Source organism: Diprion similis, chromosome 6, assembly GCF_021155765.1.
Source record: "Diprion similis isolate iyDipSimi1 chromosome 6, iyDipSimi1.1, whole genome shotgun sequence".
Lineage (NCBI taxonomy): Eukaryota > Metazoa > Arthropoda > Insecta > Hymenoptera > Diprionidae > Diprion > Diprion similis.
In genome coordinates this window covers 8,667,299-8,694,856 of record NC_060110.1, presented here as the reverse complement: position 1 = coordinate 8,694,856, position 27,558 = coordinate 8,667,299, and the positions used below count along the sequence as shown (strand labels likewise).

Sequence of the window (27,558 nt, the reverse complement as noted above, 5' to 3'; positions counted from 1 at the left end):
ATGTACAGAAGCGGAAATAAATAGAGAAAAAAACTCTAGTTTATACGAAAATTTTATAAACCGAATACCGAAATCATCATCAACAATTTACTGGATTGGGATAGAATACCCGAGATACATACATATGCTGTCATATATATATATATATACATATACAAGATCGTGCTTATAATAGGTAGACAGACATAAGGTCGTCGCTGAATGCGGATTATTATAGATAGGTAATCTCATGGCGTGGCACACGTGTGCTCTTCGTATTAATTATAGGCGGTACTTACTAAAAGCGTGGCAGATGCATTAGACATGAAGACAGTCGTGAGTTCGAGGGTGAAAAGAAAGGGGCTTGACGTGCCAGTCGAAGGCAGAGAGGAGATCGGGCCTTCGCAGAGTGTTATTGACATGGTGGTGTCGCACGGCGGCCATCTTGGCCCGGTGGCACCCCTCGCCGTGTGACAGTCAGCCACCCTTTCAACCCTCCAACGACCCTCCCTCCCGACCGGGACAGGCTCAGAGGGTCCCGGGGCTCCTGTCGCTATGGCGACCACCGGCACACACCCCCGAATCCTGAATTCTGAGACCTGAATCCTGAATTTCAAGTTCTAACGCCGCGGCGCCGATGGAAGACAGAAAAATCGACTCCGTCACATCGTGTCGGCTGATCGTTTCGTCCTTCCCATTGCGAGGTCAGGTAATGACTTCATACACGTGACCTTTTTGCCTTCTCTTCAATTAGCCCAATGATAAATTGGACGATTCATTACAATTAAAATAATTGTGGTTGTTCCACATACCTGAATAATAAACTAACTTCACGACCAAATACTACAACATTCGTACACCATAGGATAATCATTCGATTATCATCACATATTATTAACTACAGTTTACAGTCACCTTACGCAACCACGAATAAATATGATGTAGTCAGATGCGAACATGATAATTATCTTACACAGAGATTTGACACACTGATCAACAAAATATCAGAAGATTGAAAGACTATTACTCAGACGGAAGTACTTGGAAGTACTTGGATCAGTGCAGTAAGCTGATTATCGAGATATCAGGAATTGTTTTACACCATTCTTCACCCGACCACAAAAAAAAGTTTAGTGCAGAATATACATCACGAATGCCGGATACCCAGAAATTCTCAAACGAATACCCACCAGCATAATTTTCAGACTCGTTTACTTCGCTGATAGTTTTATCATACTTTACAAACGCCGATACAACATCATCCCAGCGACTGGCGATAGATACACATCCCTTGTACCTGGCGTACACTGCCGGAAGCGAGCAAGTGAACAACACACCATAAATAACATGTAATAATATAACACGGGATATAGTAAAATAGAATAAACGGAAATCATGGACCGCCAAAGTTAGTGAAAGCACGCAAAATAGTGATTCTCCTATTTTACGTTTGGGTTTACCTAATTAAATGTGTTACGGTACAAAAATTGGATCTCGACTCAATTTGTATTGAGTTTTGGCAGCATTGTAGTAACAGAAACTAAAACCAATGCGATACTTTAGATCCATTAAACGCTTTACTGGCATAAACCAAGTCCGACTTTTGATATTCATCAAAATGTACAGCTTTAGCAACTGTCTCTTTCTCTAGCCTCTTGCTTCGGAATTCTTCGTTCATAAGACAGCAGACGACTGAATATTCTTTGAAGATGTACCAAACACGCTCACCTTGTACATAAACCACTCGACAATACAGTTCGTACGCGACATATTAACAGAATTTCTCCGCTACTTTGTATAAGTTCCTCGAGTATAATTTTGTATAATTGCGCGAAAATATTTTAAGGTGTAATGCATATCATACGTGACATACTATACGCATGAATTTCCGTCAACGATCAATTAATTCATGGTCTTTAATTGTAATAAACAAAGTTTAAGATTACCGTCGTATCAATCCGCGCAAACCGCAAGGTTCGGATTCGATTCTCGAATTGCAAAAGCGTATTCACAAAAAATTTCAAACATGGTTCATCGTCATTTTTTTTATCGTCCCATATTTTAAAGTCTAGTAATTTCCCGTGATACTCACCATCGGACTCGGATTTCGTTTCGAACGATACTGCATTCACTCGGCGCAAAGATTCTATAACATGCTGCTGAAATTCCTCTGAAACATAAATAACCGACGAGTTAAATATGCAATGGACTAGGAACATATGCAATATCAGTAAAATTCATCGTAGATCCGGTTGATCGATGAGCAGACAAATTCACATTGTACCGAGATATACGAGAAGAACACTATACGTACATATGAAAGTGGTTTATCACTATTTTGGCGAATCATCAAAGTTTGGAAAAATATTGCTTTCTTTGCTTTCGTCGTTTTATCGCGACGCTTTTTTCATGTTACTCCATATAAAGGGTAAAAAATTTGGCAGACTTTATTGAATGTGACGGTCGAGGATGGCGATAGAATAGCAATTTACGATTGATCTAAATGACTGTAATTTCAACTTTTCAACAGAAATAATCCACTGTTCGAATAACTTTTTTAGTCGAATCAAATCCTGTTTCTTTAAGAAGAGTAAAAATTTCTTTCGTCACACTCAATCACCTGCATATTCGATACCTACCGATAATATAGGGTCTAAAAATCTGATGAGAATAAATAGTAAACGGAATTCAACTATTGATTTGGCACGTCGTATAATACATGAAGCATGCTTGAGAGCACGGACAATCAGTTATATGTATACGGGAGAGTAAAAGGATCACCGGGTTCCCGGAGGCTGAATACGAGCTTTCGCTAATGGGCATTATATTTCGAATTTGTATTATATGAGAGTTCGGATTATGGGCCCGGCCGTCACGGGCCTAATAACTAGTCTAAGGCCCTCCGCCCATCTGATATACGAAAAAGGGAGCTCGCGTATAATGTGCGGAATAAATAATAATCATCATAATGATGTTAGGAGCGTACGGAAGCTGCTCAACTAATGCAATGCTTATGGGTACGTATAATGGTAACCGCTAGGCGCGGTACGCGGTACGCGGGACATCAAACATACCGCCGAACCTCCCAGGCGTCCCTCCCCCTGCACCACCCTGGGCCACCCTGCGCCACCCTGCGCCCGTTCCACCCTATCGTCTCTCCTATACGCAATGCGTCGACCAACCAAGCGATAGGCTCAGGTATACGTATAAAACTACTCATGCCTCAAACGAAAGTAACTAACACGAACTAATCCTAGGGAGACTGAACACAATAAAATATGACCAACGATAAGCTGGTTGTACATACAATAAAGGTCAAGTCCGGCATTCGGAATAACGCGAGATTTGGCGTGAGTTTCCCATGATAGTTCGAACCTATTTTTCAATAAATCGTGAATTAGTTTTGTATGGGCATTAGGCGTAGTAATTGAAAAATCATTGAAAATAAATATATATATCCTGCTGAGTAGGGACTGATATTGAAAATCCTCTTAAAAACGTTTTACAATTTACCGGAAAATTATCTACTTTGTTGGTAAGTTTTTAACTCTATCACCCGTTTTAGTTTCTACCTCATCAATATCATAGTGCTTTTGATATTTGGCATCTTGGTTATGGGGGTAATCCGGAAGTGTTTTAATGGGATTGATTAAACCTTTATATGAGTTATGTCTTGTTGTATTAGAGCTATTATACATAGCTCTAGATTCTATCCACAACGAATTATCATTACTGTGTTTGATGTGAAATCGTGTTGATGGAATTGTAATATTAAACATTTTTCTAAACCGAACAAGCCCATGACATGTATTTCAATTTGATAATGTACTTAAAAATTTATTTTGGTGGTTATCGAAGGACTTCTAAAAGTCGTTTCCAACATTCGTAGCCCATGGGGCGATAGCCCTGGTCAACATGTATCCTAAATAATTTTCAAGTTCATTCACAGTCACCGGTTACAAGAAATTCTTCCCGATGCGAAAAATTTTATTTTACTATTATTCCAAGATATATTTCACTCTGAAGAACAAGCCTAATACACTTGTTCTAAGTAGGATAAAGTCTCTTGTTTACGGACCAATAATTTTCGAGTTTGATATAGATACCTCGTAGGCACACGTTGTTGGGTCAATTTTCATGTAAGGTCATTTTAGTTAAACAAAAAAGGTGTGTATATCTACATATTCAAAAAAAAGTTCGCCTAAAAGTAAATGAACACAAGTAAACCCCAGTGTATGAACGAATGCTTCATACACATGGAATATTTCACAAGTTGACGCGTTGTTTCGTGGTACGAAAACATACCGGTCGAAAGTTCAAAGGTGTTTTTAACATACCTAAGTAAAACACTAGTCATGATCTTCGAATATCAACCGTTCCACTTATGCATTGAATCGTATTTAATCAACCGTGTCAGCGACGTCATGCAGAGAGTTCCGACTGCGTAGATAGTAGGATAAACGCACGTGGCAGATTAACGAAAAAAATACAATTAAAGATAAAAGATTCAAAAGGATTCATAATATTCAGAATTTTCTGTTTAGAACTTGGCACACGACCTTTCGATTTCAATTTTGATGTTATTAAATATTTCGTCACATATTACATGTACATAAAGGGTGTTCCATTTAGAGTGAAATTATCAAATGTCTCAGAATCGATAGACTGCACCAAAAAATGTTCCAGACAAAAGTTTTAGGGTTTCAAGAGGGTCAGGAGAAAATTATACGTATAAACTTGTACCTATTCTTATGAGAAAGAAATCCTGCCAATTCAAAATTCCGAGTAACCAGGAACAATATTCATTGCCAGTAAAAAATTATCTGCAGATTTTCTCGGGTAACAATCTTATTTGGTAATTCGAAATCGTAGCTCTGATGTAAAATTAGATACGCAATAACTCTTAGAAAATGATTTTGTGGAAAAATCGATTATTCTCCAGATAATATTGGCTTAGCTATGTTTTGCCTTGGAAAAATGTAATTAACTACATTCTTCGCTCATGAGGTCGGACCTGTTACCATGTTTTTCTTCTGTGACACTGAATTCAATTATCGTATAATTCCCCAGAATGTCTTAATCAAATTTATGCCGGTACAAACCCATTGGGAAACACATTACCGTAAAAGTCGTCGTATCGTCATTCACACAAATACTCGTATTGGTTTATAATATATAGATTGTAATATGACGTACATAAAGTATATAGGCTTAAAACATACAGCACAATATAACGTACGTGGGTGGGTGGGGTTAAAATATAAGACGTTTGAAGATCCGACACTTGTTAGTTTTCAGTTGTTTGTCATCGAGTATAGCAGTTACTTTGAACATGTCGAAAATACAGCAATTCTATGCTGATCAGAACATTTTAATTACCGGTCAGCATATTTCGAATAAGAAACCTCCCATTTTGTCACCGTGAATTTGTTCCAACAATACCTAATGCTGTGATTTTTCTGAATTTTTTTTTGAAAATAAGACTTAGAATAACGTGAATCACTAAGAAAATTTAGGAGGCTATTTGCCGGGCAATGACACATTGCGAATAAATTCTCTTTTTGCAGGGGCAACGGGTTTTATAGGAAAAGCATTGACAGAAAAATTGCTCCGAAGCTGTCGAGACATCAGGACCATTTATATCCTGATCCGCTCGAAAAAGGGTAAAAGTGTTGAAGAACGCCTTGATGTGCTAATCAATGATACGGTAATCCAATAGAGTTGGAAAATGCAAGATACTCTTGCAAATAACAGCGCTTAACTTGACGGACAAAAGTGACGCCATATTTAGGAATACATGAAAATAAACGAAATTCAGCTAGAATCGTTTAATAAAATTTAATTCCAGATATTCAGCGTGCTACGGAACGACTACCCAGAATTTTCCAAGAAGATCGTTGCGGTCGAAGGTGATATTACGGAGGAAAGACTTGGGCTTTCGGTCAAGGATTATACGCGACTCGTCAATGAGGTGAAATAGGTGGCAATCGATTTTCCTCTATATTAGTGAAAAAAATCTGCTCAATATCGGTCATTTTGCATGTCAAAGGTATCAGTGATCTTCCACGTAGCTGCTACCGTGCGATTCACCGAGAAACTTGAGGTGGCACTTGCTATCAATGTGAACAGCGTCAAGTCTATCATCAACATTGCTAAAGAGTGCAAGAACTTCAAGGTATGAGCATCTCGCGTTTTTCAGTGACACAAATTAACATTATGGGACATTTCAGATCGGTGTCTACGTGTCCACTGCGTACAGTAACTGCGTTCGAAAATCTATCCGTGAAGAGGTGTACCCTTCGCCCATGAGTTACGAAGAAGTAAATCAGCTCATTAAAAATATCAAGGAAAATAATTATTCTGAAAATACACTGAAAGCGTTAGTTTCTTGTCTAACATCGTGTAAAATAATATAGAGAATCTTGAATAGAGAATGTGAAAATGTGATCGCAATAATTGCTTACAGTTTTACGGGAGACTGGCCAAACTCATATACATTCAGTAAAGCCATCGCCGAGGGCATCGTCGCTGAGTTTGCTAAGGATCTACCGTTCTTAATTTTTAGACCATCGATCGGTAATTTTTTTCATGTCAATTGTTTACACTAACTTTTGGATTCTAGTATGAGGGTGCCAAAATATTTTTTCGTCAATGTGCACTTACCTGTTGCAACTAGGTATTAAAAAATTTTTCAAACCACTTTTTCAACACACTTTTCGCCACTTAACTTTGTGAGTTCGTGTAAAATCATCAATCCATACGCTGTGTAGTATTCCAATTTGAAACTGCTCATCACCTCAAGTTAAAATTTGCCTATTTCACAGTGACGTCTGCGTATGAGGAGCCAACACCAGGATGGGTATCTGGTGTGACAGGATTACCAGGGCTAATGTGTGCAGGTGCTATAGGCATCGAACACGTCGCAATGGTTGATGGCTCTAAAAGGAGTGACATTGTGCCGGTAGATTATGCTTGTAATGGTCTTATTTCTGCCACTTTCGAAACTGCAACTTCGCCGAAACGGTAAATTACGTTAACTATGACAAGTCTAAAATTACTGCGTGTGCAAATTTACAAGTATATCCATCAACTTCTCAAACATTTTCATGATTATTTCTATTATTCGTCAAGTACTGATTCTAGGTAGTAACTAGAAAGCTAACCGCAGCTGCCTGCGCAGCGCTATATCGTACAGTGAATCCACATGACAAATTTTTTTACAACGTAAAATCTAGTAATGAAACGAAGACTGTCACAAGAATGGGGCCGAAAGCTGATGTAACTATTTCGCAGACCTAGAGTAACGTATATATAAATTTTTCCCAGACATGCCGGAAATGTTTCAGTATACAATTACATTTCTGGAAATGAACAACCAATCACTTGGGAGGAATTTTACGACAAAGCCTGTATGTATGGAAGGATTTATCCATCAAACAAATCTATTTACTATCCCTGGGCAATCTTGACGAAATCGCGATTACTGTACGCTATAATGGAGTTATTTTTACACTTACTCCCTGCACTGGTAATTGACAATGTTGCGAGATGGACCGGACGAGATCTACAGTAAGTTGGAAATAAATGCAGTATTTATATTTTGCTTTGTGCGCGCCGACACAGTGAAAATTACATATGGGTAAGGTATGCTGAGTAAGAGATACAGGTAGGCAGCCCACACTGCAAATAAATTACAGTTCATTTCAGAATGTACAAAATTGCACTTAAACTTGGAGAGGCATGGCGCGCCGTAGGTTATTTTTGCAAAGGGCAATGGGATTTTGAAAATCAGAACATTCAGCACCTCTGGAAGCAGCTTGGACCCGAAGATCAAAAAACATTTCCCTTCAGTATGCGGAATCTCGATTGGGATGATTATTGCTATAGAATGGTCAGAGGTCTTCGAAAATTCATCATAGCAGAACCCCATGAGAATATAGAACAGGCTAAACGACGACACTTTTAGTCAGTGAAATCCGTATTTCTATTTTATACCATTGAAAGTACCGAAAGGTTTATTGACTTCTCATGCTTCATATCCTTTCGTGTATTTCAGCCTTTTCCTTATCCATGTGACTCTGAGCCTGTTATTCTCCACCTTGGTTCTTTGGGTATCCTGGAAGGTATTTCAAGGAATTGCTGCACAAGTACTTCCTGATCAACAATTCTAATTGACCTCCACACCACAGCGCAGACAGATCATAGATGACAGCTGGCATTCGGTTCCATGCGATCTAAATCCATAATCTCGGAAGTACCTCAAAAGAGTTCAATGCTAATCACGAATTTCAATAAGTAAAAAATGAACTTTCAAAATGATTCTGCGTCGATAGCTTCGGGTTCTTGAATCTATTCATCAGTTTCATTGTATTCAGTATGCATCATTCAGTTGTATTGAATCAGGAACTCGATACTTAGTATACAAAAGAATATCCATAAGTAAAGCTGAAACCAGGGTAAAATAAATCATAAATATTTCAGCTTACATTCGTAAAGATAATGGCAAACATTCTACAGTCCATCTTCCGTTGTTCTCCAAAATCCAGTCCTTCACCTACCTTACAGTCAGATTCAATATGTCAAAGTAGTAATCATACGACGGAAAGTGACCTCGTCGTTTGCTCGAGTAGCCACGCCAACTAGGCCACTACCTGCGATATGCATTATGCAAATAATTGAGGTGTATGTCGAGACTCGCGTAACGTAGTCGTACAACGTACGCAAGCGTGGCGATGACGAAGTGGTCACCTGGTCGTGACTTTTCATTATTCAGGGAGGAAGAGTTCACTGCTGTCGTAACAGACGGCGAAAGTCTTGTCCCTAGTTTGGCCAAGGCGAGTGCGTGCCGAGCCTATACCTAACGGTGGTCGGAGTACCCCGGGTAAGTTTCGCGGGTTCAGAATTCTGTGTGCCCTGCAGAATCCTCTCTGATCTCCTGCGATCTGGAGACCCAGAAGCCGACCCGAGGGAATCAGGAGATAGACAGAGACGCGAAGCGGGAGCCAGAGGGGGAGGAGAAGAGAAGAAGGGAGAGAGAGATATTCGCTCATCCCTATCCCTTATCCCTTTTCGTGGCTCTCCCCTGGCGCCGCGCAGTTCGCAAAGCCCCGTAATGAAACCGTTTTACCTTCACCCTTCGCAGTGGTCCTGCACCACAGAATGCCTCGACGGGCTTAACTATATTATTCCACTACACGTATACGGCTACACGCACAGATGCGGGACAAATACGCGGTGAACTTGTATCCGAGGTCTGTCTATACACTCCGTTGTAGGTACCAGAAACTCAGCTCGAATCCTCCAAGTCTTCTGAGAGATTACTACTTGTAATTACTTCAGCCCTGGGGACCGCTTCTCAGCCGTCAGAGGGTCTGAATTTCCTTCACAAAGTGTTTTGATCATCGTCGCGGACGAGACCCTAATTTTCAATCGACTTGCCGATGTACGAGTTCTATCCTCGATAGAGGAAAATTTTTAGTTTACACTGGAAAAATTAATGTCAATATAAGTAGAGCAACTAATAATTTCTCTGCCGAGAGATAAACGATGCCCGTAAAAATTGTAGACGAAAATGGAAATATCGATCAAATGATGATAGCTAGCAAGGGATAAGCACCTGCCTCACAGACCGCGAGTATTTTTAATTTTTATTTTTTTCCATTTCACTCTTCTATTCCCGATCCCGCCAATTAATGCCAACCGAACCCCGTTCGCCATCCATTTAGGCATAACCAAACTCCAAAGGGCCCCGACTGGTAGTGGTGGCACGTGTACGCGGCAAAAGGTTCCGCTCGGAACATTTTGACGGCTCCCGACTTGAAAGGCGGAACGGAACGGCTTGTCGAGATACGGATCTGACCAATCATAATACCGCATAATGGCCACTCGTCCGTCCGTCCATCATGAACGACAACAAAAGCGGAAATTAGTCGGCTTGGTTATGATTCTTTATTAATTGACTGACATTTCCGTCATATTATATTGTATACCGCGTACCCTTGCCAGTCCCTCGAACCGAGCTTCGGGGCATAGATTTAGAGATTCTTTAGGGTGGAAGTTAAAAGCAGAAGGGACTTTGTTAGCTGTGATCAGCTTGCCTGGGGCAATCCTTTGCTTTTTCTCCTCCTCGCAAAGGTACCACTACCAAAAGTGATCGATTTCTTAAGGGAGCATACTCGATTCCAGGTAAAACTATAATTATCGATATTACCAAATTTCTCAAAGAAATTCAACCATCTCCAAACTGTCAAACTCGAAGCAATCAGTGCGGTCAATATATATACATCGTTTTCAATATGTAGCGATTGTCACCGGAAGTAGGTACACGGTTTTTCTGTGGCTTCGAGGTCATTCAATAGCCAATATTCATGTACATACCCAGCTATAAAATTGAATTGAAATTTACTCGGAGACTTTCGACAGCGATTTGTCAAGTTGAATATGCCTGCATACGCCAGTGAAATTGAAAGTGGTGAGCTACGTATGACGAATTTTCGGCTAAAATTTATCGATGATTTTATAGATCAGATTTCTGCACAATGTTATAGTACAAAATATCCATGGATAAAAAACTCGCGTAGTCGAGCTCCGACGATATTTTTCATTCAGAACGTTGACGCGCGACGAATGAAACGGCTGGCTGCTTCTCTAAAACTGCAGCATGTCTCGAGGGTCCTTTTCCGCCACCCTGTTTCCACCTTCCATCACGGCAAGCCCTCGTTCGCAACCCATCCCGAGGTTTGTTCGTAATAATTACGCGGAACCACTAATTACTGCCTGGCAGTACTCTCGGTCCCTGCACATTCGCATCGCCCACGCATATAAGGGTGCAGGAAAGAATGCGGAGGGAAGTGAGTACCTACGTACGAAATCCGAATTGAAAGCGTGCGCGGATGTAGAAATTATACAGCGAGGATCCGCAGCGTCAGGCTTTTATATTCCCGGGTTCTTGGCTAAATCAAGTCACGTGTACCGAACTGCGTGCTGTAAAACAATAATCATCGAGAACTGTCCTCAAATATGAATTGAAAAGATCCTTCCCCGAGCATTGTGAAAAAGTTGAAGAAACCAATGTCGTAAAGGAAAAAAATAATAATTCACCGAACAAGGAAGAATAAGAAAAAAATCGACAGATGTGGACAATTCTCACTTTCTGCAATCCGCCCTTATTGTGATGTACTTGAAGACCGAACTTCGCCTGAGATTACGCCAGGATCTTCCATTGTTTCTTCCACTCAATGAGTTCAAGAACCCGGACAAGGAGAAGCGGATCCTCATCTCGACAATTGTCATCACTACACAAGCCGCGTGTATAGCTGGAATCGTGGAGAAAATTCAACTCGAGTTCACCGAGTGCACAATACGATGAGCGAAAGCGATGCAGATGCCACCGTGCAGGGCAGGTTGATTAATTTTTCAGTCACAAAGTGCACCAAGCCAAGCTATATGCTATATGATGCAGGGTTCGCGCACCGGAAGCGATGGCGGCGACTCTATAAGGGCACGCCAGGGGTAGCCGGGAGAAGTTTGCGATTGGTTGCCAGCGGACGTTCGCATATTAACCCCCTTACCTCGCCCGGCAGTACCTTCCTACCCTCATTGACATTCCAACTTGAACCCCGAGGGCTCGACGTACACCGTATATTGTGCGGTTAAGACCGGCGTCGCGACGCGTCCCCTCGAGCAAAACGGACATGGCGGACATCGCGTTGCATTGCCATTTGTAAACCCATATATATTTCACGTATATCCAACAGGTATCGGCGCGAGTCGATATTCCGCGGACTAACTTTCGGTTCTGCAAGGAAACACAACGGAAGGAAGTTTGCGGTTGGCTTCGCCCTTTGTACCTCGTACCGCTACGAAGTTTGTCGACGGTGAAGCCGTTCTTGTATCTCTTCCACTTTGAGCTTGCACAGTTTTTCCTCTCGTACATCTCCAAAGGATATAAAATTTTCAACTTAGGTTATCTTAGTGCCAGTCTATCAACCGTCGCGGCGCTGGGCAATTTATCCGTTGCGGAAAACGACGTGCACCCCATTCTGCGCTCACGTGACAGCCATTTTAATTTTGACCCCCCGAGGGCCTTTGAGTCTCGTCCCTCGCGGTAGAGCGTCAGCCTTCAACGACCCTCTCATTCCCCATTCCCCGTTCCCCGTTCTCCGTTCTCCGTTCTCCGTTCTTCACCCTTCGCCCTCGAGGCTCGCCCTCTCTCATCATCGCTGCCCCGTCTATCTCTCAATCTCAAATCGAATGAAAGCCCGGGATAACCGCCAGCGTTTAATTTCAGGATAAGCCAGGGATAAGTTCAGGCCCCAACACACTTCTCAGCTGGCGAACGCAGGGCGTTGCTGCACCGATGTGCACGCTGCCTGCACACACGCATCAGGGCAAGAGCAAGATCTGCATGCGCTTCAATATGCCCGGCAATACTTACGTTTGGGCGTGAGTGACGCCTCTCGACGCACGTGACGTCGAACCGGTATTGTTTGCCAATATTGTTTGTTTGCAGCTTCTCCATGCTATACTCGTACGCTACCTCTATGGAACCGATAGAGCGTCATATCGCGATTTTGGGGGTGATTGAACAATAGTTTCGGGATATGCATATATACCATATATTATATATGTATATAGGTTCAATATTTGCTGATTGGTACGCACACGTGTGTTCTATGGCCGAGATACGACCACCCCCACGAGTTCTAAAAACAAGAACAAACAATCAATCACCCAACTCGAAACCTCTGCCATTTTATTTTTTTACTTTCAAAAATTTCAGCTTTGATATGTTGTTGATACGTAACTTTATTACTTCACAATTTTATTTAAATCGTAATATACCTCTGTCAAAAATATATCGATCTCTTTCAACTTACTTTATAACCATTCTGGTCGCTTTGTTTTTTCTTTATTCGGATCAGCGATGTCAGTCTTATGGAACGAAAATATTTTCTCTCGTTCAGTTTCCCTTGCAATAAGGATATTGAATTTCGAATATTAATCAAGTTTCTAACGGTTCAGGTAAATGTACAAGAATAGTTCGAAACAAGGGCAAAAATAGAAGAGCAGAAAGAATAAAGAAACAAACATACCTAACCGTGCATCGGATGTACGGCAGATATTTCGGAGCTGGAGGAACTGGCATTAGAGGGAAATAAAAGAAAGTGAAAAAAAGTAAAAAAGAAATGTAAAGAAGAAGAAAGAAAAAAGTTGGAATAAAAGGGTGGATTTTTCAACGGTACTCGTGCCTCCGCCTCATCTACAGCCCCATCTTTTCTTCTAATTACTACGAAACCAACCCCTTCTCGAGGATCACCCTGAAACGTAGCTCTCGTCGTCCTCCTCCTCCTCCTCCTCCTCCTCCTTATTCTCCTCTATTCATCTTGTAGAGGTGAGCGAGTGTCCGTACATGGAAGCTGCACACGCAAAAATATGAAGCCAAGCCGTACCTACAGGACACCCAGTCACCGGGGGCGTCTAATAATGTCGCCATCCAGGCGTTTCGTCCTACGCTCTCTCGACTCGACGTTCTCCGCTGCTTCCCGCCGTGGCAACGTGCAGGGTATCTATTTTCCTCATTCGCTGCCGCGTGTAATTCTCCCTCGTCGTGTCCTACCCTCTTCCTTCCTCTCGCTTCGCTCCCCCCTTTCTTCCTCTTACTCTCCGGCACTGCATCTCCCTGTCTCTCTCCCTCTTCCGCCCCCGAGCCAGAACGACGCCACCCCGGGACTCTTCTCCTCCATCCGTTGCCGACAAAATGAGCTTCGCTTCGCCAGCTACCGCCGCCACCGCCGCCACCCCCGTAACTCAACCTCGTTTTCCCGCCCCCAGCCCCCAAACCCAGTCGCCAGCCCGCCTTCACTCGGGGATTTGTGTTAGGGGGCAGAAAACGACGACGTAGGAGAGAAAAAGATGAGGAGGAAAGGGAACAAAACGAAGTAAAGTAAAAATACCTGGTTGGTTGACCGAGAACGAGACCCGACGATCCTTCTTTTCGTTATATAGATAGATACATGTCTTTAATTAATATTCCGGGCAACGTGCAACTATACATATATAATATTATATACCTATATTGTAATGTATACCTGTTGTGTACGCTGGTCAAAAAGTGTGTTAATCAGTGGATAAATTCAATTCTGATTTGAAAGGTTCTACGACGCGGTGGATAGTATGTGATACTTTTGTTGATTACGAAATCAATATTCGAAAGAAAGATAATACGTAATAGGATCTTAAGGCCGTCCTCTAGTTTCTCGGGTCGAAAAAATCGATTTTTTTTTTTTTTTCATAAATCACATCTACAACATGTGTAGAAAATGTGTGCCAAAGGATTTTTCGATATTCGAAGTGGTTCACAAGTTACGGCCCTGGAACGGAGCAGGAGCGCGCGTGATAGCTCTCGGATCGACCGTTCAGAAAGGCGCACGAGCGATGTTGTAAAACAGGCCCGAATCGCGAAAAGAGAAGACAGAGCAGCTCTGCGTGACTTCCAAGAAGAAGAGGAAGGCCTATTGTATGGTCCAGGCATAGCAGATTGACGGTGAGATGAAATTTTTAGTATAAATCACATGCGCGAACTTTCAAACGCGTTTTTCTCGAAACACCATTTTTCGAAACGGTAACCACGATATTTCAGAAACTATTGCACCGATCTTGTTCAAATTTATACAGCATCTTTAATATGTTATAAGCCAGCGATTGAACTAGGATTATCATGATTGCTTCGATAGTTTTTTTCGTACGAGCGAAAAACTTAAGAAAAAATGAGTAAAAAATAGAATGTAATTTTCAAAAGTGTATAAAAAAGTCAATTTTTGTAATTTAGAATTCACTCTAGTTCAATCGCTAGTCTTGAATATGAAGATTAAAATGCCGTTTGGTTTTTTGATTTCAGATAAGCAGAACAGCCGCAATCTTGGTCACCGTCAAGCACCTCTTTTACTTGATGTCTTCCTGTCGGCCACTATAACTGCTATTCTATTATATATTTTGACTTCAAAAAATTTGTAAAGCTTATTTAAATGTTAATCAAGATTATGCAAAAATAATGAGATTGATTATTTCGATGCTTTGCCCGTAAAAAAATTATTGAAAAAGCCATAAAAAAAACAGCCGAGAAACTAGAGGACGGCCTTCGACTGTCTTTGTAATTCGATCTCACGATATTCGCAGATTTATAACACATTATATAACATTTATTCGTTTTGCACCAGTCATAGGAAAAAATTTTATCAATTCTAACGCTGATCGGATGTACGCAGGTGAGGTTAAGTCGACTGGGACATTGAAAACACGAGAACGAAGCGGAGAAAGGAAAATCGAAAGGACACGTGGCCGCAAGAATCCCGCAGTCTTCACATAAGTACAATATTCTATACAACCATGATTCACGTTTTGTGAGACAGAATCATTTGTACATCGCTAAAAAACACCCCGCAGATGAATTCCCCAAACGGCAGGTTAGAGCTTTAAAAAGTAGCAAAAGAAGATCAGAAATGGAGAGGAAAAGCAAAATAGATTCCGGTATGAGAAAAAATAAACTGAATCAGATAAAAAGAAGTTTGCGCGATATCGACATACTTTCTCTACCGTCAGCAGACTACTCGCGATGTCTCGGTGAAGCACACGTTGGCTTGTCTGGTTTGGTAATACACTATACATTCTACGAGAGTACATAAGCGGCTAAAAGGTGGTTACAAAGACGTAAAGGTACACGTGATAGACGGCGCAAAGAACGTACATCGCCTTATATTCACCCCCGTGGTGGTGAACCAGGCATTTCTTTTTCATTCGTAACGTGTAGGTAAGTAAGGACTTACAAGAGAAAAAGAATGAAAAACAGAGATCCAGAGATCTTCAAAGGCTTACATATATGTATAAGCTAGTCAAGTTCAATGAAAATGACAGAAATTACAGACAGTGAACTGTTCGCCCTCTATTTGATAGAGAATTTAGTTTTAACAGAGTCAAACCCTCCAGCCATTCAGAAACACCTATTTATCAATTTCAGATTCTATATTCGATTATACAAATTTGATTGTTCTATCCCTCAGCATCGCAAAACTCTTTTGTAGAACGTTATAATTACATATAAAATACATCAAGTTCATTTTAAATCCTATAAGTGGATTCGCTCGCGATTTTTTGCAGTACAGTATATAAATCATTTAATTATCGACAATTTCGTTGAAATTTCTCTTTAATTTCGCAAACTACACACAGTGTCCTGACTTTGAGCTGTTGAATTTTCAGACTCAAGATAATCCAACGAGTTGAAAATAAATACATCGTACCTATACGTAACAGTCTTGAGGAACTCGAAGCGAAATAAATTGTGTTTCATACGCAAAGCTGTTGATACGGGAAAGCAAAAGGGTAAAAAAAGCAACAAACAAGACATGGGAGGAAAATTAAAAAAAAAAAAAGGAAAAATACGCCGGCACGTTGAAAAGTTCCGCGTTCCACCCGGTAGGTTATTTGGCTTAACGGTGTGGGGAATATACTATACCAATATGACGTGGAGAGCTTGTTCACAGCGAGGGTGGTGGTAGCCATGGCAACGCCGGCACCCGCGAGTGTCGGCTCCAACGCCACCCGAATCCATCGTCTCCCGCCGCCGGGACCCTCCCCGCCCCGTTCGTTCCCGACTCCTCGCGCCCCAAGGGGTGAAACCACCCCCAAAGCCATCCTGTAATAGATATAGGTAGACTGCCTACGCCTCCGCGATCAATATGGTGGACAGACGCGACGACAACCAGCGCAAAATACCATTCAACATTTTTACACGCGATGCGGGATAAGATGAAGAACGTACGAAAGAAGAAGAAGAAACGGAAATAGCAATAACAACAGCAGCTTGCGGGCATAATGACGTCTTTATGCGGTTGGCGAACTTCGTTGACCGAATATTTGAGAAATTAAGGGCGATTCAAGAGTCTGATTTGGTGACGAGTATTGAATAATTCATCGCCACTCAACTCTGCGTTTGAACCTTCTGTTGCTGTATTATTTCTGTATATTGAAAATTGAATACTTCAAAGAGCGTGAAGAGTTGGAACGTGGACTTGAATCGCACTGAATTGCATGATAAATCCAATTCGAAAAAACGTGTTTTTACTATTTAGTAGGATTTATTCGACAATAATATAGTACTGAAAAGTGGGAGAGTGCTTTATGTCGATCATAGATGCGGAATAAAATTCATAAAGATTTTGAATTATAATTGCTTTTATCACGAGAATACCGAGCGCGCAGTGATAATGAGTTATGACAATGAAATATCAAAAATTCCATGTTTGACAAATATACCTAGAGTGTACAAAAATTTGTCATACACTAAGGTTATGTAAGAATTTACGAATTTCTGTTGAATTCACCGTTTATGATCGGATAAATTAATGAAGGATTCTAAAAACGTACTAAATTTACGGAAAATGTCTTGAAACATGAATTAAAACCTATGTCAAATCTATATTTAAATTGTTTCCAAAGGTGGGGTAAAAAAATTTCCACATGACTTTTAGCTTGAAATTTTTATGGATGAAAAAGAAAAATTGCTGTAGCGTACCGTGTACTTCATGCTACGCGAAGGACTGAAATAGAGTCAATTCATACGTTAAAGCCGTGAAACAGAAAAAGGTAAAAACGAATCCAGAGGCGAAGCATTAATCGGGGTTATGATTTGTTAAAATTTCTTAAAAAGTCAGTTCTTCGTCAATTCCGCAGGAGTATTGTAATACGATAGCTACGCGGTGGCGAATTGCAACTTCTGCAACGATGCAGCTTGCGAAGCGAGGATTGAATGGGATTTTACAGGATTATAATCTATACTATACGTAGTTCGGCGTCTGTGAAGTGAAAAGGGAAATTTCCCGCCACCGTATCGCGCTGCGTTTTTCTCAGGTGTGCAAACACGCCCCGGGTGTTATTGCTAAAATCTCGGTTCCCTGCCGAGGTTTAATCTTTAGCCGCCGGCGAGCGTTTTATTCTATCTATGAACAGGGACGAGCAACTATATATACTCGCAAGTCGGCGGGCGACGTCGTAAAAAGAGAAACGATAAAGTTGAAAAGGAGGAAAAGCGGAATTTATTCGTTCAAATCGCTTGCACTCTATAGAAATCACACTTTATTTTTATATATTCCGCGGAAATTCCGACTGAAAAGGGTTATCGAAGTACCCAAGTGCGAGATTTCTGTTTCTTATATACATACGACACTATTGAAATATCTAATGAATCTAAAAATCAGACTTATTGCCCTAAACATTTCCAAATATTCCAGAATTAAAATTCATCTTTTCACCCATAAAAACACACGGCAACTTTTGAATGTGTTCAACGAATCGATGTGGAAATATTCTCTAATTTTGTTCCTATCACATATATAACTATTTCCAGTAAAGAAATTAAATGTTCGTAACTTTATTGTAGAATATCGAGAGATTTTTATCAATATTTCTTCAAAAAATCCTTTACCTTTTTTAGGCCGCAAACTTTCTCCAATATTTTTACATTCTATTATCATTCCGTTTCCATGAATATTATAGATGACTGAAATGGAGTCGAGACAATGTTTCGAAAAGTTCGAACATGCACAGCAGGGATGAAAATATTCCTGGAGCCATGAGACTCGAGCTATGCGTCATCAATTTAGGTCAGTGTTGTAAATTCATTGATTCAAATGCGGGTCGATTCAAACTCATCACTGATGGCTCTGGGGACTCGATCAGTGAATTAATTAAGATTGGGGGGTGGTACATTGGTCTTACCGTTCAGCTGCAGAATAACCTGCTGTAATTACTTCCCCCTGGAAGTTGAAGTCTCGCCGAGTTTCAAGCCTCTTTCGATATCCAGAGATAGGCAATAATTTTTAAGAACGGGGCATACTGCTGAACAGAAAAGAAAATTGTAATCGAGTTCGGAATGTTGTACCTCCTTTCCTGTGCAAAGATCATACTCACATATGACATAACCCAGTCCAAACTCAGTCCAGTAGACATTCTTGATATCCTTTTTTTCTGCACAAGTTACGAAGGCGTGTGACGAACCAAAGTTCAAAGAACCAAAATCAGAGTGATCTCTTTCAGGCAGCGGACAGAAATTTCCTGTCCGTTTTCCAGACTAGCAACACGGACATAGACAGCCGCAAGTTTGGCGAAGTTTATACATCAGCTCCGCGAAGCGCCGGTTTGCCTTTTGAATCTCAAATTGTTCCGCAGCCACGAAAGGGCCATCGCATCGCTTTGCCACGGCAGCGGCTCGGGTTTCAACACTCTAGACCGCCTTCAACTTTCAACACACTTTAGCCGGTCGAAGCCACGCGAAGGGCTCTGTGGAAGAAGGCCGCGGCGGTCTTTTCAAACTCTTCATCATCCAACGCGAAAGCGTTCCCGCTTGCCTCTTCCTTTTTTTTTTTTTTTTTTTTTTGTTTACCCTATTTTTTGTCCTCTCGCGTAGTCAAGATACGCCGCGATTCATCATCTCAGACCTCAAGGTCACTTGTGCAGTAGATTTTTAAGGGCAGACTTCCATTTAATGGGATTTTTCCGCTTAACCAAACCGTGGAAATAAGTCTTCGTAATTAATTGCACCGCATACGAACTCACTCGCGACTATAATAGAAAATTGGTGAACGAAATGCGCCATGATCGCAACTCGTCTTTGTCGGTTCGGTTATCGTTAACGACTCAATCCAGTTTGAAAAGGATGTCCGGGGATCCGAGCAGTCTGCTCGTACAGGACTGACGGGTACAAAGACGGCTGTCTCTCAAGCACTACACATTACCAATGCATTATATGATGCCCGTGTGTTTTGCGTATTCTCACTACGCCATACACTCGAGCATCAAAGCCAGCTGCGAGCTAGTTTATGCATGAATGATCGATACGTGCTCACAGGTATCGTCTGCCTACCTATGTATGCTACAATAGACCCCGAGTGCATATCACTACGGATAGGTATTGTAGAGGATCTACACAAGAAGTGAATACCCAATAAAAAGTATGCCATGAGAAAATGATACTGTTGCAAAAAAAAGTCGTTAATTCAGTTACATCAATGAATTATATGCAACTTGTATCTGTCTCTGGATCTGTCTTGTAGCTAGTTTCACGCAGTGGACGTATGGACTTTCCACTATTTTATGTCAGTCTGAAACAGATCCGAAAGGATTAACAAATATTGGAATCGATGACACGTTTGAGGTTGGTTCTAAGAGATATAGTAACCCGTCACTTTGGTATCGACGTAATACTGGCAAAATCGCTTTTCCGACTTTGGGTGTGATGCCTTGGTTCGAAGTTTGTCAACTTCGGATCCGCAGGCTAAGGTGGTTCGACGAAGTCTGTACAGTAGCTAGTTACTCCACTATCGATGTAGTTCTGGCAGTATGTATCGCTTTTCTGTCTTTCGGTATGCGATGGTGGCAGATTCGATGCGAAGCTTGTGAATTTTGGATTAGCGGTATGAGGAGGTTCGAAGAAACCTGTACAGTTGTATCGTCAAGTCGACAATTATAACCGCGAGAGTTAATTATACCTCAGGTAACACAGGCATCTTTGATAGCGAGGATTGGCCCGAGGCGATGTCAAACTAAGGGAGAGAAATCGAGCCAACTGAGTGCCGGAGTAACGCGGGGGAATTTCGAAGCGAGTCGTAGGTAGAAGGCACGACGGAAGGCGGGCTGTTCTCGTGGAATCGTGAAGAGAGAACTCGAGCTCAAGTACAATTCCGTTAATTATTTGTTGAGCTAGCTGAAGCAGCGTCTAGCGACTGTTTCCGCCCTCGTCTCTCTGCAGCCATTGTCCAGAAGTCGTCTTGGGAACAAAGACACGAGCCCTTCAACGCCCCGCACACGAAACACACTCTGCTTCCAAGCTGGCGCATGTAGATCAAGGCGCACATACGACCCGGAGCCACTCTGCTTTCATCTTAAAAGCTTTCCTCCCTTTGAGACTCTGATATTTCTCTTGGAAGTCGAAACTTCAGGCTTCAGTCTCTGCCTCCACACTCGAGTGTCTTCTTCTTGCTTCTCGGACAGCTTAACGAGTTGCGCTTAGCTTCGTGTTTGTTACGTCTCCTGAAACTCTCACCATCCATCCTCGGGATGATGTCAGTTCTATTACAATTGTGGAGCATCTTCAGGATCGTGTTGATTCGAGTGCAGTCTGCAGTGCGAATAGCATAAAATGTTTTTTTTTTTTTTTTTTTTTTTTTTTTTCACCATGCCAAGTTAGCAATGTCGCAGATCTTTGAAAATATTAAAAAAGTGTCGTAGGTACTTTCGTAAAAAACCAAGACAGTTTGCAGCTGACATGTTCTCCACCGCGAAGAGAAGACTATCATCATCAGAAAGACGTTGAATTCATAAAATTACGTGTATAATTTTCACTCATCATGACATCACATTTAGAAATTCTTATTTTCATTCGCAAAATAATATCGCTGTAGTTACTACATGACACATGATTTCTCGGTCGATATTATAATATGAATGCGGATATGAATTGGATGAATATTGTAGGTCCAACCTACGAGAATAGTGAATCTTTCTTTGCCGTCGGCCATGAACCCACGTAAAAGTAAAAGCAAAACGAAAATTATTATGGGGAAAAAAGTATAAGCAAGAGCAACGCAACGCGTGATGGGACTCGGTCAAATGAACAAGAAAAATGGTCAAATAGAATTCGGAGTCTGATTCGAAGTAGCAACTCATTGAACTGCGAGATCATAGCGGCCACCACCCATTCCAAGCCCGTAGGGATTCCAGGCGGTGGTATGTATACTATATTTATACACAGTAAGTACGTACTCTCTTTGTATACTATATGTATAAGGTGAATGAATTGAAAATTCATAGATGGGGTTTCACAGAGTTGATTAATAAAAATTCAAATTTCGAGCTCTATGGAGTGAAGGTTCACATCATGGCGTCTTGTCATTATAACTCTCTATTTTTATGTTTCTTCATACGGTTTCTGGTCGGACTGTAACGGAGTTAAGTACATACATCAATCGAACGGACAAGAAGAGATAAGATTTGAAAATTTCGGTATAAAAATAAAAATTTCGAAGTCAGAGGTTGCACTATGTTAGAATACTTCCAAGCTCAAGAATATAAAGATCTGAATTATCGGATTGATATTTCTTAGAGCGCACAACTTCGATAGTACATTCTGTGACAAATACGACCTTACCGTTAGAAATATATCAGGCTTTATCAACCGTTACCGAAGAACAATTCTGACAACCGTTCTTTGTCAAAGCAAAATTCCGGTCGCTCGCGACGCGTCTAGGACCGAACATACCCGCATGGCAGGGAGAGGACATAGCAATTTTGATGAATTGAAGGGAAGAAGCGCCTCCCCTGTCGCAGCAAAGCCAAGAGGGAATATTGTAATACACTGCAGGGTGACCGGCGGTAAGTGAAAATCCCCCCCCCCCCCCCCCCCCCCCCAGGGAAGAGGATGGGGAGAAAATGGGCGTTCTCGATTAAATTTTGTTACCGACTGTATACGGGCGATAGCCCCACTTGCGTTGAGTGTTGCACGGCGTACTGCAGGGGTGCCGTTCACGTCCCTCGGGACCCCGGGAGTTCCAAGGGAGATGCGCCAAGGGTGGTAAATATGGCCACCTATACTGGCGCATGATGGCGTCTAGGCAATGGTCTCGAAACTTGGGCAAAAACGATTTTCTCGATGTAATTATACATCATTCGATGGTATCGCGATGAAAACTGTACCTTGATAGAAAAGTATGTTGCATGCATGATTCTGCAAGACTCCAACTATGATTTACGTTTTAACTTTCCCAAAAGCATGGTATCTTGGACCATTTTTATGACCACGATGACGCTTTGACACCGTGATAGAAGTTTGAGTTCAACTGTCATCATATGTATCCAATCCTTTTTGTCCTTCTCAGGGATTGAAATTTTTTTTACGTTTAAAATGCATGAGTAGGTTCAGCGACAGAGCTAAAGTGGTCCTTTTATGTCAAATTTGTAAGTATATAATTGATTTTTAATTGTTTATTTTATTTTTACTACCTATAAGTTGCCGGACAATTATTACATGAAAATGATTCTTCGTTTTTCTTGTGGTTATTTTCAAATGGATTATGTGCAACATAAGTTATTTTCAACAAATATTATAGTTCTGAAGAGGGCCCCCCACCTAAGGGCTGAACCGTCAACATCCACGGATCTTGGATATCGAGATAAAAATCTCCCATATGAATAAATAAGGTCGATTAATTCGTCTACAATTATCATGATATTTTATGCGAAGACAAATAGAGAAAAGAGATGCGGTGCTATCTTGCCGAGATTCGAGAGATTCTGAGATTGAAGCCTTTAGGAAGAACTTGAGAGGTGCTCCGATGGAAACTCGTCTCCCCGACAAGAGGAGGACTCGAAATACTGATGGAATATGTAAAGGACAAAGCGATGGTAAGAGGGCGCAGCGTTCATCGTTCATAATGGTGCACAAAAGTTGAACTACTGAATCCTGCACGGGCGGATCCCGAGAAATACCTCGTTCCTCCTTTCGTTCTTCACGTTCTTCACGTTCTTCACGATCTTCAGGTTCCTCATCCGCTCTTGTTAGCTAGGAGAAGGCGAAGACCCACGGTTTCAGAATCTATTCGGCAAACAGACGGATGCGAACGGCCGACAGACAATGCTGCTCATCGCTCCGGGACAAAGCCTCTATTGCGTAAACACTCGAATGGTTTAACAATGGGGCGGGAGGAAGAGAGGGAGGGAGGGAAAAAATATAATGCAACCATTCGTCTAGATTACCCTCCCGATATCCGCGGGGGCTTCGCTTTATTTCCGTTAGATTTTCCCATTGTTACACCCCGAACGCAAACTCCTCGATTGATAGAAATCGACCACTTTTGTTGCCGCACAAGTTTTCCCTTACATATACATAAATGTGTATATACTTCACTCTTCTCCCTGCAATGTTATTTCCTCCGACTCGAGTATTTCTTTATTTCGTTCCTTCTTAGATTTCCTAGTTCACCCTCGTTTTTCTTTTTCTCTACGCATTGTTATTCTTTCATTGAACCACTGCTGCCTTTCGCCTGTGTTTTCATCCGTACATGCCTGTATGTTTGTGTCTGTGGACCGCAAAATTCTCAAAAGAGAGAGAGAGAGGAAAGAAATAAAAGAAAATTGCAGAGAACTCGAGGACACTTGATATCGTTCGTACATATTGCGCACACATACGTTTAACTTATCCACATACACGTGTAAGTATGTATTTACCTTAATGTATGTGCGCACGTTTGGGGGCACGTTAAGGGATACCTTCCGCGGCTTAAGGATCTTCAACGACGGCGGTGTTCTTTTGAAATCTAGCCGCGCACTCGCGGTGTCGAGTTCCACTGATCACAGCGTTTCAAAAAAACTGTATTTCTCATTTTTTCCTTTCTCTCTCTCTCTCTTCCTCCCCCTTATTGCGCTTCGACTAATTCTCATCGACACACAGTTTCAGCAAATTTATCGCCCGCGCAGGTTTTCTTACTCTTCTGTTACTCAGCTCCGCCAAATCATTTTGCAGAGACTCTATCTAACAAGGTTAGGATCTCTCGACAAGCCAAGGGAATAAAGCTAAGCCTAGTCTTCTCTCCCTTGTGCTGAGAACGACGGTATCCCGATTACAACGCTGTCCCAGGGGAGATCCGTCATCTGATACATGATGATGCGAATCCGTCGTTACGAGGCACGGATATACGTTTTTCTCTCATGGGTACATAGATTAAACGACCCTGTTAAGTACCGAGGGATTGTTTCAGGCACCTCCCTCTTTCCCTGTCAGCTTCAACAGTACATCTACTGCTATGATATACACGCGATGTGGATTACCTGGTTAAACCAAGTTCCACAGATGGTAATTGTAATTCATATAACACATATACAAAGCGTCGCACTCAAATATTTATTGTACTGTTATATAACGATACTTGTAGGTATAAATCATTATCGATATCCGAAGAAGAACTGATTATTTTCGATTAAAGATAAAAAAAATCAATCATTTTTAGCTGTTTGTTAAGTTTACTATACTTATTCAACCAAATTAAGCCATTCTATCAATTTATTATTCCAACAACATGAAACAATCACAATGGTCACATACAAATACATCACGAGTGACCATAATCAAAGTAAATTACAGCATCACATTCTAGATTTTCTGATTAAAATTGTAAGACTGATTTGTATTTTGTACCGGGAACTGTATTATTCTGCAAAAGCTCAAATTTTCTCTTTCCTTTATTTCCTCATTAAAAAATAAGGTGAAATAACACCTTACAACTCATGCATAAAATCCGTTCCAAAGTCTGTTATAATTGAGTGTAAAAACTTAATTACTTATTTTTACAAGTTGGAAGAAGAATCGGTGTGCAAAAATTCCGCCCTAAAAAACGAGCATCACCCGCGGGTTTGAAAGTTCAAAAAGCAAAACGTTTCCCGCTCCCCGTTTTCCACGCAATTTCCATTCTCGGAGGCTTCTCGACTCAATATGCATCGTTCGTTCTCGACAGCAAACAGCTTGGCTTGGTCGAGTCTGGCCCTCGAAAAACTCATCAGTGTGAGCTTAGATTCTCCCATGTCCTTCGTATACACTTAGATGTATATAATAACATACCACGTATATGAGCAATATACTAGTGACGGATTAAAACATCTCGCTGGTACGATGGATTGAAAGAAAAAACGATTTACGAGATTCTTTTTCATTCATATTTTTCGCTGTTAAACCCACGGCAGAAAATTACGAAGTTTTTAGCATCTCCTAGTGCTCATGTCGTAAGTCAAAGCAAATAAGTCTATTAAGAATCGAATGGTCTTAATCATCGGAGTAAGTTTCATTTTACCCCTTTTTACCTGTCCAATAAAAAATTTGAAAATTCAATTAACACTCGCACGAAACTCGTCTACAAAATCAGTTACATGTCCAAGAAAATTCTTTGAATTTCACGGCTCTTCCAGGAGGATGAACAAACACCCTCGGACGGTAATATATCGTACAATGGTCAAATGTTTCGTCATATTATATACAAATATAATACGATCCGACCAGATGTCCATTTTCCACGTGTCTGCTGCCCCATTGTGAGAAGCGAATTCATCATAGAAAACTGGGAAATACCGAGGAAGAACCGAAGTACATATAATGGCAGCACATCGCTGCGGGATCCTTTCTATCAAAATGGAGAAGTAAAATTTCATAGCTGGGTATCCGCGTGTTTCGCAAAAAATCTGTCAGGATGGTCAAGATTGGTGTTCGATTTTCTTTTGAACGAGCATAATGCAGAGTATTAGATTTCAGGAAAAAGAAATCTTCTCAGGAGTCATGGCCGTGTAGATATAGATACAGGTAGGTAGGTGTAACTGAATTTACTGCTTTGTTCACTTTTGGCACGAAATTTGAAGCAGTATCTATTACATAAACCTACCTATTTCTATTATACAATATGTACAACGATGTTACAAAACGAATGTAGTTTTTTTTTTATTCGTTTCATTCGACCGGAATGCGCGATGTTTCTAATCATCCCCCGTATAGAATTTTTTTGTCCAATCTGATAATCTCGACGAAATGACGAGTGATCGTTTCTCGACTGAATTTATTGTTCTGGCGATTATTTTGTAGATTGAAAAAACTTTCTTTCTCTGTCCCAGGCTGAAGAAGTTACGAATTAACGTCATCACTCACGTAGGTATAGTGAACTATAGAGTTCTTTATCATTACAGTTTACAATGTTTCATATCTTTTCTACACACACATACCTAAAAGCATCGTTCGATTCTTCATCGTTTCTATCTGTTCCCACTGAAACAGAATGAGATAAAATCCGCCAACGATGAGTCGATTTCCTGAACCCTCGCGGAAAAGATCCTCACCTTTTTTCTTATGGGAATTTATCATTATCTATGAACCGGGGATACGAATTTACACCCAAATTGAGGTTTTTTTTCCCAAGGGAAGTGCATCGGACTAAAGCCGAGAGAAACAAGGGAAAGGGGCGGCGGCGAGGGTGTCCTGCACCCCGTGCACCATACCACGCGTGTATAGAATTTGCGCAGCAGTAGGTACGCGGGTGTTTCGTGACTCTATAGCCGTCGGACGGGGCGTGGCGACGCTCCGCGACCAATCGAAATTCAGAATTCCCCCTGCAGAGACGAAGGACAATAAACCCGACGAGAGACAGGAGTCGGAATGAACAGGATCGCCTGCATCCGCGGCGGGAACTCTTCTTGCTCGCTAGGAAAGACAAAGGCGTAACGTAGGGTACCTACGGGATACGCGTTACATCTTCCGATGTGTCCCGATCGGGATGATCAGCCGCATGCCGAGCCGATCGACAGCTGATAGATCGAAGACGGATGGCCCCTGCCACCGCCTGATAAACCACCAATAAAACCCGCGAGGTTTGCGTCGGAGAATACCTAGATATAAAGGTATATGTAGTTCTCCACGTACAAGATGCACGCATATTTGCAGAATTAGGTATGCCACGCGTGCGCCCGCAATGCACCGAATACCTGCATATTAGAAGC

At 41.4% G+C, this 27,558-nt stretch overlaps 1 protein-coding gene and 1 long non-coding RNA gene across 2 annotated transcripts in view; one reads left to right on the top strand and one right to left on the bottom strand.

Moving 5' to 3' along the window:
* The window catches only part of LOC124406990 (Fanconi anemia group J protein homolog), a 68,856-nt gene that overhangs the window by 11,289 nt on the left and 30,009 nt on the right, over positions 1 to 27,558 (bottom strand). Inside the window, exon 4 of the mRNA XM_046882746.1 lies at positions 2,072 to 2,149. Coding sequence (XP_046738702.1) covers positions 2,072 to 2,149 — 78 coding nt within the window. The remainder of the gene's footprint in view (positions 1 to 2,071; positions 2,150 to 27,558) is intronic.
* On the top strand, positions 239 to 14,999 carry LOC124406992. Its single transcript, XR_006929276.1, has 4 exons — positions 239 to 254; positions 10,402 to 10,407; positions 14,381 to 14,524; positions 14,879 to 14,999. It is a non-coding gene; the product is annotated as an uncharacterized LOC124406992 (long non-coding RNA).